Source organism: Lithobates pipiens, unplaced genomic scaffold (assembly GCF_037356315.1).
Source record: "Lithobates pipiens isolate NorthernLeopardFrog02 unplaced genomic scaffold, aLitPip1_a1.2 Scaffold_18, whole genome shotgun sequence".
Taxonomy (NCBI): Eukaryota; Metazoa; Chordata; class Amphibia; order Anura; family Ranidae; genus Lithobates; species Lithobates pipiens.
Genome location: NW_027507758.1, coordinates 69,080,952 through 69,094,559, shown reverse-complemented (window position 1 = coordinate 69,094,559; position 13,608 = coordinate 69,080,952). Strand labels below are relative to the sequence as shown.

General features: G+C 42.8%; 1 protein-coding gene across 1 annotated transcript in view; it reads left to right on the top strand.

The window, feature by feature from the left end:
- USH2A (usherin) overlaps positions 1–13,608 on the top strand; it is a 437,205-nt gene that overhangs the window by 309,978 nt on the left and 113,619 nt on the right. Inside the window, exon 16 of the mRNA XM_077485085.1 lies at positions 8,107–8,265. Within this exon, the coding sequence (XP_077341211.1) occupies positions 8,107–8,265 (159 nt within the window). The remainder of the gene's footprint in view (positions 1–8,106; positions 8,266–13,608) is intronic.

The following is a 13,608-nucleotide window of genomic DNA, read 5'->3' as shown; positions in this document are numbered from 1 at the left end:
AGATGACCCGCCCCTCTGACATCAAGTCAGAGAAGAAGGGGTGGGGTTACTCAGTTATGTCACCGGGTGGCCTCACCCTTGCCTATTTAACAGGTGTCACAGCCAAAAGACAGCAGTCGCCGGGGGGCCTCCCATTGAGGCAGAGCGCTTTGATTTTTTTTTTTTTCGGGTCTGTCGGGCGGCGTGATTGAAGATGTATAGACATCACGGGACATGTTTTTTTTCTTTTTTAATTTTACATTTTGGCGTGGAGTTCCCCTTAAAATCTATGCCAGACCCAAAGGGCCCGGCATGGATTTTGGGGGGACCCCATGAAGTTTTTTTTTTGTAATTCTGTCATAGGGTTCCCCTTAACCACTTCAATGCACTGTATTATATATTATATATGCACTGACTGCACTGTATATATATATATATATATATATATATATATATATTAGACTGCCTGCATTGTATTTATAGTTTACATTGAATGCACTGTATACAGTATATCGTCTACACTGAATGCACTGTATATATATATATATATATATATATATATACACACATATACATACTACATGGTATATATATATATATTAATATGTATATTAATACATTGCCTTCACTGTATATATATTCTACACTGTATATCTATATATAAAACTGCCTGCACGCCACTAACTAACCTGTCTAATCTAGCTCAAGTTATCAATCTCCATGTATCACACTACATACGTCTGCCATTGTGGCGTGAGCCTTATATAGTGAGGGGCATGGATTTAGCCCCCTGAGCCATGATTGGCCAAAGGCATCACAGAGTGATGTTTTTGGCCAAAGCATGCAGGTCAGGTGCATGCTTTGGCCAATCAGCAGCCGTCAATGCACTGCGAGATCGCAGTGCGTTATGGGGTGCACCGTGGCACTCTAATTGGCCGTGAATGCCCCATATGCTCGATTTGTTTGTGAAAAAACGAACATCCGATGTTCGAGTCAAACTTCCATTCGATTGGAACATCAGTACCATCCTTACAGGGCAACTCTGCAGTGAAGATTTCCACAGAATCCTGTGCTCCCAGCATTCACCGCTCGATCCCACGCATGCTCAACGATAACAGCGAGCAGCGCCGTCAAAATACGGGTTGCCATCGTAACGTGACCGGCGTCACTCGGTTCCGAGATCTCGTGAGATTTCGGCATGACTGTGTTCCCCACTGATTCTTGAGAAGACTCTGACAAAGCTCCCAGGGGTCTTTGCATAGCCGGGGAAAGGCGATAAACACGCCTACTCCCACGGGAGGAGAGCCCGGAAGTCAAGATACTAATTACGCTTAAAAGGTAATTATGGCAAAATTATTATTTTTTTTTATGGACATTTGAGCATCTATGGCCCTAACAGATTTCATTAAGATGAACTTGCAAATTTGAGTACAACACCGCTTTAACATACATATATAATAAACAAAACACATAATCACCACAATCAACATACTTCATGGATCAATCTCATAGTACCTTCCAAAAAAAATTTAAAATATTAAGTATTTTCCACAGTCTTCCCCCTCTCCCATCTCCTGAGGAAAAGAAAGAAAAAAAATTAAATCAATACTTAATAGGGAAGCGTATCCCTTTACCCTTTCCCTTTACTTTAGTGACCCTCCATCATATTCCTCATCGTATTTATCCTTTATCCCATACTATAACCCTAATATTCTTTCCCAAACCTATTATGTTTATTTTGAAGAGGAGAGTCGCAACTCTCTACCAACATTAGATTATTCCTTCGTGAGAGAGAGAGAGAAAAAAAACAAAAAACAAAATAGAAAGTCCATATGACAACCTCCCAAACTTTATGGTGTAATATACCCCATGTCCTTTCCCTAAATTTTTGTGACTCTCTCTCTCTCTCTCTCTCTCTCTCTCTCTCTCTCTCTCTCTCTCTATATATATATATATATATATATATATATATATATATATATATATATATATATATATATATATATATATATATATATATATTGTGAGGGGTTCGCTCGGTAGCGGGTGTGTGTGACCCCCTGGATGGGTTCACAACACAAAGTCAGGCACAGCAGACAGCGGTGTAGGTGCAAAAAACAAAAGGTCCGGTTTATTTAGGCTACATGCAGTGATACATATAACAGCCAAACAAAATAAAACAAGAAAATCAATCCTGGTCAGCTTGACCTCTAACTACACACGTAGACTCCCTGTCTAACAACTGGGTGCAGCCTTGTGCTGCCCCAGTCCCTGTCCCTGTTGTAGAGGTTTGCCACACAGGCGTTAACTCACCGCACAGAACAGAACAGATCTCAGACTCCCCAGTCTATACACACAAAACTGGTTCCAGGATGGAGCATCTCCCTATGCATGCTGGGGTTTTTTGTAGAGGTCTTAATGAGCCCACTTACTTCAGCTGGGCTCATTAACTCTTCCCCTCTAATTGTAAAAGTCTGCATAAAGCCTGAATCTAGGACACACATATTTCCCATCCTGAATACAACCAGGTGATTTTACCTGCGTGCTGCCACATACCCCCCCCTCTTGTTTCAACCTTGGGGTTGTAACACAAGCAGTTAGACACGCATGTATCCGAGACAAAGCATCCACATTCCCCATTTTAACACCAGGGCTATGCTTAACTGTAAAGTTAAATTCCTGTAGGGCCAGGAACCACCTATTTACCCTTCTATTGGTCTCCTTGTTTTGAGCCATCCACTTTAAAGGAGCGTGATCAGTCACCAGGTCAAAGTGCCTACCTAGCAGATAGTACCGAAGGGAATCTAGAGCCCACTTCACTGCTAAACATTCCTTCTCAATCGTGGAGTAATTTACCTCATGGGACTTCAACTTCCTGCTGAGGTAAATGACTGGGTGCTCTTCCCCGTTCCAGACCTGGGATAACACTGCTCCTAACTCAACGTCTGATGCATCAGTTTGTACAACAAAGTCCTTAGAGAAGTCTGGTGAGTACAACACTGGCTGGCTACATAAGGCTGTTTTTAAGGACTGAAATGCTTCCTCAGCCTCTGAGGACCATTTAACCATAACCGACTCTTTCCCTTTTGTCAGGTTGGTGAGGGGCACAGCCTGAGAAGCAAAATGGGGAATGAATCGTCGATAATAGCCAGCGATCCCCAGAAAGGCTCGTACCTGTTTCTTGCTGTTGGGACGTGGCCAACTCTGTATGGCCTCGACTTTATTGACTTGGGGTTTTATCACCCCCCTCCCAATAGTGTACCCAAGATATTTGGCCTCCTCCTGTCCAATGGTACACTTCTTTGGATTGGCCGTAAACCCAGCTTCCCGGATAGAGTCTAGGACTGCTTGTACTTTTGGCAAATGTGAGACCCAGTCTGTGCTATGGATAATCACATCATCCAGGTAAGCTGCAGCATATTTATGATGGGGCCTCAGAATCTTATCCATTTTCCGCTGGAATGTTGCCGGTGCATTCTGTAACCCAAACGGCATTCTCTTATATTGGAATGCCCCATCTGGGGTTACAAACGCAGTTTTCTCCTTGGCCGACTCGGCCAGGGGAATTTGCCAATACCCTTTGGTGAGATCAAGAGTTGTCATATATCGGGCTGTTCCCAGCCGGTCAATCAACTCATCTATACGCGGCATGGGGTAGGTGTCAAATTTTGTAACTTTATTTAATTGTCTAAAATCGTTACAAAACCGCCAGCTCCCATCAGGTTTGGGCACTAGTACGATAGGACTGGACCAGTCACTCTGGGACTCCTCTATCACACCCAATTCCAGCATCCTTCGAACCTCCCCACGTATTGCCTCCCGTCGGGCCTCTGGTATTCTATAAGGTTTTAGTTTTACCCTTTCTCCTGGCGGGGTGATAATGTCATGCTCTACGCCAGATGTTTGTCCCGGAAGCTCAGAGAAAATCTCTTTGTTACGAAGTACAAACTCTTTAACCTCCTGTTGTTGGGGTTTCGATAAGGTGTCTGCTATTCCAACCTCAGGAACTAAGCAATCAGGCTGTACTTGTGACAAAGTCTCTGCGACTAGGGATTCCCTATCCCTCCAGGCTTTCAGCAGATTGACGTGATAGATCTGCTCCGGCTTTCGCCTTCCTGGCTGTCTAACCCTGTAGTTCACCTCACTAATTTTTTCAATTACTTCATATGGACCTTTGCTTTCAACCGTAGGGACTAGCACCAAGACCCTATCCCCCGGGGAAAAAGTACGTGTCTTGGCCCCACGGTTGTACACTCTCTGCTGTGCTAACTGCGCTTGGGTTAAATGTTCCTTTACAATTGGCATTACCTGTGCAATTCTATCTTGCATCAGGGCGACATGCTCAATCACACTCCTGTGAGGAGAACTCTCATTTTCCCAAGTTTCCTTTGGCGATATCCAGCAGCCCTCTTGGGTGTCTCCCATAGAGCAACTCGAAGGGTGAGAAACCCGTAGAGGATTGGGGTACCTCCCTAATGGCAAACATCAGATAGGGTATTAGACAATCCCAATTCTTTCCATCTCTATCCACCACCTTCTTTAACATTTGTTTTAGGGTTTTGTTGAATCTTTCAACCAACCCATCTGTTTGGGGGTGATACACAGATGTACGCAATTGCTTCACTTTGTACAACTTGCATAATTCTTTCATAACCCGGGACATAAAGGGTGTACCTTGGTCCGTAAGCAGTTACTTACAAATACCCATGCGGCTAAAAACAAGGGATAGCTCTTTGGCTATGGTTTTGGCCGAGGTATTTCGGAGAGGAATTCCGGATAACGGGTGGCATAGTCCAATATAACCAAAATGTACTGATGTCCCCTAGCAGACTTCATTATCGGACCTACCAAATCCATTGCGATCCTCTCAAAGGGGACCTCAATGATAGGAAGAGGTACCAGTGGGTTACGGAAATGTGGCATAGGTGCCGACTTCTGACACACAGGGCAGGAGGAACAATAATTTTCTATTTCCTTCATGACCCCAGGCCAATAGAATCTCTGCAATACCCTCTCTCTGGTTTTCTCTGTCCCCAGATGACCTCCCAGAATGTGTCCATGAGCCAATTCTAACACCAACTTCCTGTAAGGTTTGGGCACTACAAGTTGCTCAATGGTTTCTTCTGCCCTTTGAGCCACTCGATATAGCAGGTCCCTTTCCATAGTGAAGTAAGGATAAGGGCAAGTCTTATCTGGGTTCACTAACTCGCCATCTATTTTCACCACATTTTCCCGTGCCTTTATTAGGGTGGGGTCTTTTAACTGTTCTGTGGCAAAATTTTCCCTGTGAACCTCAAGATCCGAAAACTCCACAGACGGCATGTTTTCATCTGAGGATGTTGGCTCCTCCCCAGTTTCTCGAGTTTCCCCCGCCAATACCGACAAGGGAAATTCAGGAGAGTCCTCACCACTCCCAGAGGAATTCTGGTCATCTTCCTGGTTTATAGGGGCACCAATGGGGGCCTCAGGACAATCCCAGAGTTCCCAGAATTTTGGAAAATCCCTTCCCACAATAGCATCATGTGGTAACTGAGACACTAACCCCACCTGATGAGAGAGGTTACCTTTGGGGGTCTCAAAAAACACTGAAGTTACAGGATACTCTCGGGTGTCCCCATGCACACAAATAACAGCCACCCTGTTCCCAGAGACCTCTGTAGTAACTAATTCAGCTTTTATCAATGTTACCAGGCTACCTGAATCTAGCAACACATCAACATGTCTACCATTAATACACATTTTACATAAATGTTTCTCAGGTCCCCGAATGGCAGTGCATGCAACTGTCGCAAACAGCGACTGACGTCTCTCCCTTATAAAGTCACATTGCATAGGCTCATCCACAACTGGGCAATTGGCTGCAATATGTCCCTCTTGCCGGCAGCGGTAGCAAATAATTTTTTTCGCTGCCTCTTGCAGCATGGGCTTCCTGGGCTGCTCCCGCCAGACCTTAGGTAGAACTCCCACCCTCTCACTCTCTCCACTCTCACCCCTTGGAGTCATCTTACCCGCCACTGGGGATGATCTGGTCTTAGGGGGAAAAGTCCGTGAGTCCCTGGAAGAGGTGGTCAAGTTCTCTGTAGCCAAGTACCTCTCAACCAGATCCACAAGTTTATCTGCATTTTCTGGGTCTCCATGGCTTACCCATTTTTGGATGGCAGTAGGAAGAGCTCTCAGGAAACGATCCATAACCACACGTTCCACAATGTTTGGTGCGGTCAAAATCTCTGGCTGCAGCCACTTCCTGCTCAGGTGAATGAGATCATACATTTGAGACCTGGGAGGTTTTCCAACCTGAAAAGTCCAGTTATGCACACGCTGAGCCCGGACTGCCAGGGTGACACCCAGCCGTGCCAATATTTCTGCTTTTAGCACCACATAGTCTTTTGCTTGGTCAGGCTCTAGGTCATAATAAGCTTTCTGCGATTCCCCAGTTAACAGAGGGGCCACCAGTCCAGCCCATTGCTCCTTAGGCCACTTTTCCCTTTCAGCAGTCCTTTCAAATGTGGTCAAAAACACCTCCGGATCATCCTCTCCAGTCATTTTTGTCAGTAAACGGCTCACACCAAAGGTTGCGGTATTATTGTACCCACTTGCTTCATTGGTCTGCGGATGTTGCTGTATCAATGTCTCTATTTGCTGTTGAAAATTCTGCTCTTGCTTCTGCAACAGGTCTATGAAGCGGGCTTCAGATCGCTGCTGGGCTTGTTGCTGAGCTTCCAAACTCTGCTGCAAAGTTGCATTTGTCTGCTGCTGATTTGCATTTGCCTGCTGCTGGGCTTGTTGTTGAGCTGCAAGGCTCGTTTGTAAAGCTGCATTTGTTTGCTGCTGATTTGCATTTGCTTGCTGCTGGTTTGCATTTGCTAGAGCCAGCTGTCTCAGTATCTCCTCCATGCTGGCCTTAACAAAAAAAAAAAAAAAACTGCCAAAATTCTCCACCAACTGTGAGGGGTTCGCTCGGTAGCGGGTGTGTGTGACCCCCTGGATGGGTTCACAACACAAAGTCAGGCACAGCAGACAGCGGTGTAGGTGCAAAAAACAAAAGGTCCGGTTTATTTAGGCTACATGCAGTGATACATATAACAGCCAAACAAAATAAAACAAGAAAATAAATCCTGGTCAGCTTGACCTCTAACTACACACGTAGACTCCCTGTCTAACAACTGGGTGCAGCCTTGTGCTGCCCCAGTCCCTGTCCCTGTTGTAGAGGTTTGCCACACAGGCGTTAACTCACCGCACAGAACAGATCTCAGACTCCCCAGTCTATACACACAAAACTGGTTCCAGGATGGAGCATCTCCCTATGCATGCTGGGGTTTTTTGTAGAGGTCTTAATGAGCCCACTTACTTCAGCTGGGCTCATTAACTCTTCCCCTCTAATTGTAAAAGTCTGCATAAAGCCTGAATCTAGGACACACATATTTCCCATCCTGAATACAACCAGGTGATTTTACCTGCGTGCTGCCACAATATATATATATATATATATATATATATATATATATATGGTACTATATCTTTCCCAAAGCTATTATGTTTAATTCAGAATACATATTGACCTAAATTGATGAAGAAATTCGATTTTTTTTTGATTTTTTCAAAATTGTTGGTCTTTTTTTGTTTATAGCGCAAAAAATAAAAGCCGCAGAGGTGATGAAATACCACCAAAATAAATCTCTATTTGTGGGAAAAAAGGTCATACATTTTATTTGGGTACAGCGCCGCATGGCCGCGCAATTATCAGTAAAAATAATGCAGTGCTGTATCGCAAAAAAATGGCCTGGTTAGGAAGGGGGGTAAATCTTCCGGAGGTCAAGTAGCTAGTTAATACACCCCAAAAACTCTGTTCCAAAAGTATAGCTCTAAATTCAGATGTATCTTACAGCTCTGAGATAATTTCTGAGAATTCCAAGATAATATTTAAATCATTTGTCTCTCTGTGACTTACTTTTATTAAGCTGTGTTTTTTGAGTCATCTGATCACCTTCAAGCAAAATGGACTAACTGAGCTAGGTCTTTTTTTTTTTTTTTTTGCACAGTGCTGTATATGTATACATTTTATTTTACAACATTGCACAATGAAAAATAAATCATATTTCTTGATATTTGTGTTTGATTCATGTGCAGCTCCATCTCAGCAGCCTCCTCCTAGAGGCCAAATCCTCAACAGCACCGCAATTATTCTTACATGGAATCCACCAGATTCCCCCAACAGCAATCACATTCACTATGTTCTTCATAGAGATGATCTGGAGATCTATCAGACTGCTGACTATTATCCATATAGTGAGTATTTGTCTTTTTATTCTTAGCTAATTTGATTCAAGTATGTATTCTTCACTAAAAAAACATTCCTTCTATTTCTCTCAGCTTCCTCCAAATAACAAAATCCCTTTTTATCGCTCTTGTGATCCAACCTCCTGTTAGGCGGTGGCTATGTTTGTTCTCCATGTATGCAGGGGCGTAACCAAGGCGTTTGCCTGGGGCGGCATCATATAATGTCCTCCCAGGATTGTGCCTCACGTGCACCCCAGGGGCCGCGCTTCAGGGTGACCTCAAACCCACTTTCTCCACCAGACATGGCTGATGACAGATCACTGTACCGGCCTGTTACCGCTGACCATGTCACCGCTGACATCCGACACTCCATAGAGCTCTATGGAGCATCCGTTCAGGTCCGCCTGAAAAACTGACATCGGATCTTAACGGATCGTCCATGTGAAAGGACCCTAAGATGTCCTCTGCCTTCTTCTGACTGCAGGTGTTCTGTCAGATTAGCAAACCTGGTAGTGGTGGAATGCATGCACAGCTGACAGAACGTCACTTTTATTACCTAATCTGACAATTCTGACGGAACACCTGCAGTCGGCATTCTAGGTATTTACAGCTTCCAGCTCTGTCAAGCCGCAGCCTGCTATACACTTTGACAGGCTGCAGGAAAGTGGCAACGGGGCCAGATGCTGACTGTAGCTGTCCCTCCCAGAAACACTAAATTACCTAGATGTGGGGTTCTCAACCAGGGTTCCTTCAGAGGTTACACTGTAGATGAATGAAGAGAGGGCACACCAACCTTGCGCATTACTAAAGTAACAGTTATTAAAATCAAAAAGAAAAAACCATACTCACAAACACATGGATAGAGTCAACAATGGACAAAAAGCAACCAGGCCACCGGGACTGTGTCCCACACACCAGAGGACCTTCCAGGTGGCTGATGTGTTTCGAGGGGGGATCCCCTCATCAGAGGAAGTAACCCAGAGGTTGCTAGGGATTCCTTGAGCACTGAGCAATTTCTGCCTCTCAGGTAAGTTCCCACTGACACCATTGATCTTTTTCGCTATCTGTAAGGGGGTAATTTTTCCCACTGACCATCAAACTTATCTATCATGAGTTGTAGATTTAGTACATTTTAGCAGGAATTCCCTGAAACCGACACCAAGTTCCTTAAGCGCTAGGAGCTGTCAGTCATATATATGGATGTAAATGCCCAGGAAGATGTGGAATGGACTAAAACCCAGTGCAGCTACCAACCACTGGAAAATGGATAACAAGAAACAGAAGACAACCGAGCAGCGCACTATGAGTAAAAGTCATAAATACTTGTAAACCATTGGCTAAGTAAAAATTAGTTTGTTGCACTTGAGAAAGGTTTTGCGGTTGTTGTTCACCTTTCTCAAGTGCAATAAACTAATTTTTACTAAGCTAATGGTTTACAAGTATTTATGACTTTTACCCATAGGGCGCTGCTCTGTTGTCTTCTGTTCCCTGAGACCAAACTATTATTTTAGGGTTCCTCTGTGTTGAAAAGGTTAAGAAAGGGTAGCCTTGAGGGAGTAGCTAGTTGGCCCTGTATGGCCTAAAATAAATTCTTTGAATTTGGCTGAAATTCTTCTTTAATTTCTGTATATGGGGAAACTGGGTGATTGTTGGTGAAAATGTAGCAAAATGGAGAGAAGAGTGAAAGAAAGACATGGAAAGGGAGAGGTATTGCCAAAAGCAAATCCTGTTAAGTGTATAGATTGATAAATGGTATCAAATGTAATGAAAATAATGCTCTTTAACCACTGGGTAAAGCTTTCTACTTAAACGGAAACAGATTTCAGATATAAATCTAGCTTTACTTGTTAATTTAATTAATCTAAATAGAGTGGTAGAGGAGGTTAGGAAGGTGAGCTGTTAATCTGCTTACAAGCTTTTACAAAATTTGACCGGAATAGCTGTTTGCTGGCTCATTTTAAGTAGGTGTTCTAGTCTCTTGGACCTGTGCCATTACATTTAGTTTTATGACATTCTTTTCATGTCAGATTATGTTTTTCTCAGTACTACTCTTCCAAAGCTGAACTCCAGGCAAACAGCTAAATTCACAGGTTATATATATATATATATATATATATATATATATATAGTGTGTGAGAGCCCCTTTACCTGCCCTGGAATTCATATTTCCAGTCATGGGATTTATGTAGACACAGCATAGCTCTATCTGGCAGGGCAGGAGACCTTATTTTTCTCTTCTGCACCCACAGGTTTTTCAGTTGCACCCACAGGTTTATCCCCTCCCCCAGAGCCTGTGATTGGACAATGAAAGGAGAAGCAGCAGACTGATGAGGATATCTCTCTGTCCCTCTGCCATCTCCCGTTATCAGCTTGTGCCTTGTTAGTACATGAACACGTGCAGCACAACTTCCTGAGCTTTTTATTATGCTCCCAGTCTGCAGAAAGGTAATACAAACTCCAATATAGGTACTTAAACTGCTTACCATTACAAAAAACTTTCACGCATTATATTCATGAATATAGAGCTGTATTCGTTTTTGTTTTTCCACATTCCCCAAAGCTCAGCTTTAAAGGATATGTCCACCCTAAGACCCCTTTCATATGGGGTGGATCCGCTCAACGGAGTCCACCAGTTCTGCAGGAGATCGCTCTGTTGATCTCCACTGAGCCGGTGGATGACAGGTCCATCTCTGCTCACTGAGCAGGGAGGGACTTGTCAAGGCCCCGCTGATCTCTATGGGGAGATCGAACAAAAACGGACAGCATAGCAGACTTATCGCCATACAGCGGCTCGGATGGCAGACGGGTGTCAGCGGACACAGCTCCGTTGACATCCACATGCCCATAGGAGTCAATGGATGGCCTGCCCGGATCAGCATGAAAAAGGGACAGGCGGATCCGTGCGGGCTTATCGTGTGAAAGGAGCCTAACACTAAAATCACTACATCAACAGACATCCACAATCTAACACTAACCTATCTAGCCCTATAAAGAAGAAATCAGTATACATAATTTTTTTTTTAAACCGATCTGATACGGTCTCCAGTGCCGGAAGCTCTGCAGAGGAAACTGCCGACAATGGCTGTGAAATGAATGCGAAGTGACATCACCCATAGACTTACTATCCGTTGCCGGCTGTGTTCTCTTCACCCGCCTTCAAAGTGAAGCCACAGCTGACAGCTCTGCGTGGGATCGGGTCGGATTGGCTTCAGAAAAGGTATGTATGCTGATTTGTTCTTTACAGGGTTAGCTAGGTTAGTGTTAGATTGTGGATGTCTGTATATGTAAAGATTTTAATGTTAGGGTGCACTTAAGTGCAAAAAGCTGAACTGAGTCATAGAGAGTTAGGGATGAATAGAGTGATGTTGTTTAAATTGATATCAAGATTCAATATTGAATTTCTCCAAAGTGGAAAGGTTAATGTTTCTTTATTGAAATACTTAATCCAAATTTTCTTGGGGTGTATTAAGGATACTGTGATTATTTTTAACTCGTGTTCTTCCTATGTGGTTTTTAAATTTTTTTATTTTTATGTGTATGTATGCAATCAGTGTGTATTTAACCACTTGACCACTGGGCACTTAAACGCCCTTAATAACCAGACCAATTTCGGGGCTCTCACATTTTGAATGACAATTACTCAGTCATGCAACACTGTACCCATATGAAATGTTTGTCCTTTTTTTCACACAAATAGAGCTTTCTTTTGGTGGTATTTAATCACCGCTGGGTTTTTTATTTTTTGTGCTATAAAAGAAAAAAGACCGAAAATTCTGTAAAAAAAAATGAATTTTTCTTCGTTTCTGTTATAAAATTTAGCAGATTAGAAATTTCTCTTCATACATATTGGCCAAAATTTATACTACTACATATCTTTGGTAAAAATAAGTACAAATTGGTGGATATTATTTGGTTTTTGTGAAAGTTATAGAGTCCACAAGCTATGGTACCAATTGATCACACCTGAAAATTGATCACACCTGAAGTACTGACGGCCTATTTCAATTCTTGAGACCCTAACATGCCATACAAGTACAAATACCCCCCAAATGACCCCTTTTTGGAAAGAAGACATTCCAAGGTATTTAGTAAGAGGCATGGTGAGGTTTTTGAAGTTGTAATTTTTTCCTACAATTCATTGCAAGTTTTTTTCTTCCTTTTTTTTTTTTCACAAAATTGTCATATTATCAGGTTATTTCTCACACACAGCATATGCATACCACAAATTACACCCCAAAACACATTCTGCTAGTACTCCCGAGTATGGCGATACCACATGTGTGAGACTTTTACACAGCGTTGCCACATACAGAGGCCCAACATGCAGGGAGCACCATCAGGCTTTCTGGAGCACCCAGGCCAATTCTGACATTTCTCTCCTACATGTAAAAATCATCATTTATTTGCTAGAAAATTAGATAGAGCCCCAAAACATTGTATTTTTTTTTTTAGCAAAGACCCTAGAGAATACAATGGTGGTCGTTGCAACTTTTTATCACGTACGGTATTTGCGGAGCAATTTTTCTAACGTGTTTTAAAAAAAAAAACAGTTTTGTGCTTAAAAAAACAAAACAGTAAAGTTAGCCCAATGTTTTTGCATAATGTGAAAGATGAAGTTACACTGAGTAAATCGATACCTAACATGTCACCCTTCAAAATTGCACACACTCGTGGAATGGCGCCAAACGTCACTACTTAAAAATCCCCATAGGCGACACTTTCATTTTTTTTTACTGGTTACATGTTTTGAGTTACAGAGGATGTCTAGGGCCAGAATTATTGCTCTCGCTCTACCGTTCACAGCGATGCCTCACATGTGCCGTTTGAACACCGTTTTCATATGTGGGTGGGACTTACATATGCGTTCGCTTGTGCATGCGAGCACATGGGGACAGGGGCGCTTTAAATTATTTTTTTATTTTTTATTGTTCATTTTACTTTATTTATTTTAGTTTGACATTTTTTTTCCCCAAAAATAATTTTTTTGATCACTTTTATTCCTATTGCAAGGAATGTAAACAACCCTTGTAATAGGGATATGGCATGACAGGTCCTCTTTACAGTGAGATATGGGGTCAATAAGACCCGACATCTCACCTCTAGGCTGGGAAGCCTGAAATAAAAAAAAATAAAAAAAATGGCAGGGTATTGCAGAGTATTGGCAGGGTATTGGGTATTGGCAGGTTATTGGGTATTGGCAGGATATGGCAGAGTATTGGCAGGGTATTTCAGAGTATTGGCAGGGTATTGGTAGGGTATTGGGTATTGCAGAGTATTGGCAGGGTATTGCAGAGTATTGGCAGGGTATTGCAGAGTATTGGCAGGGTATGGCAGAGTATTGCAGAGTATTGG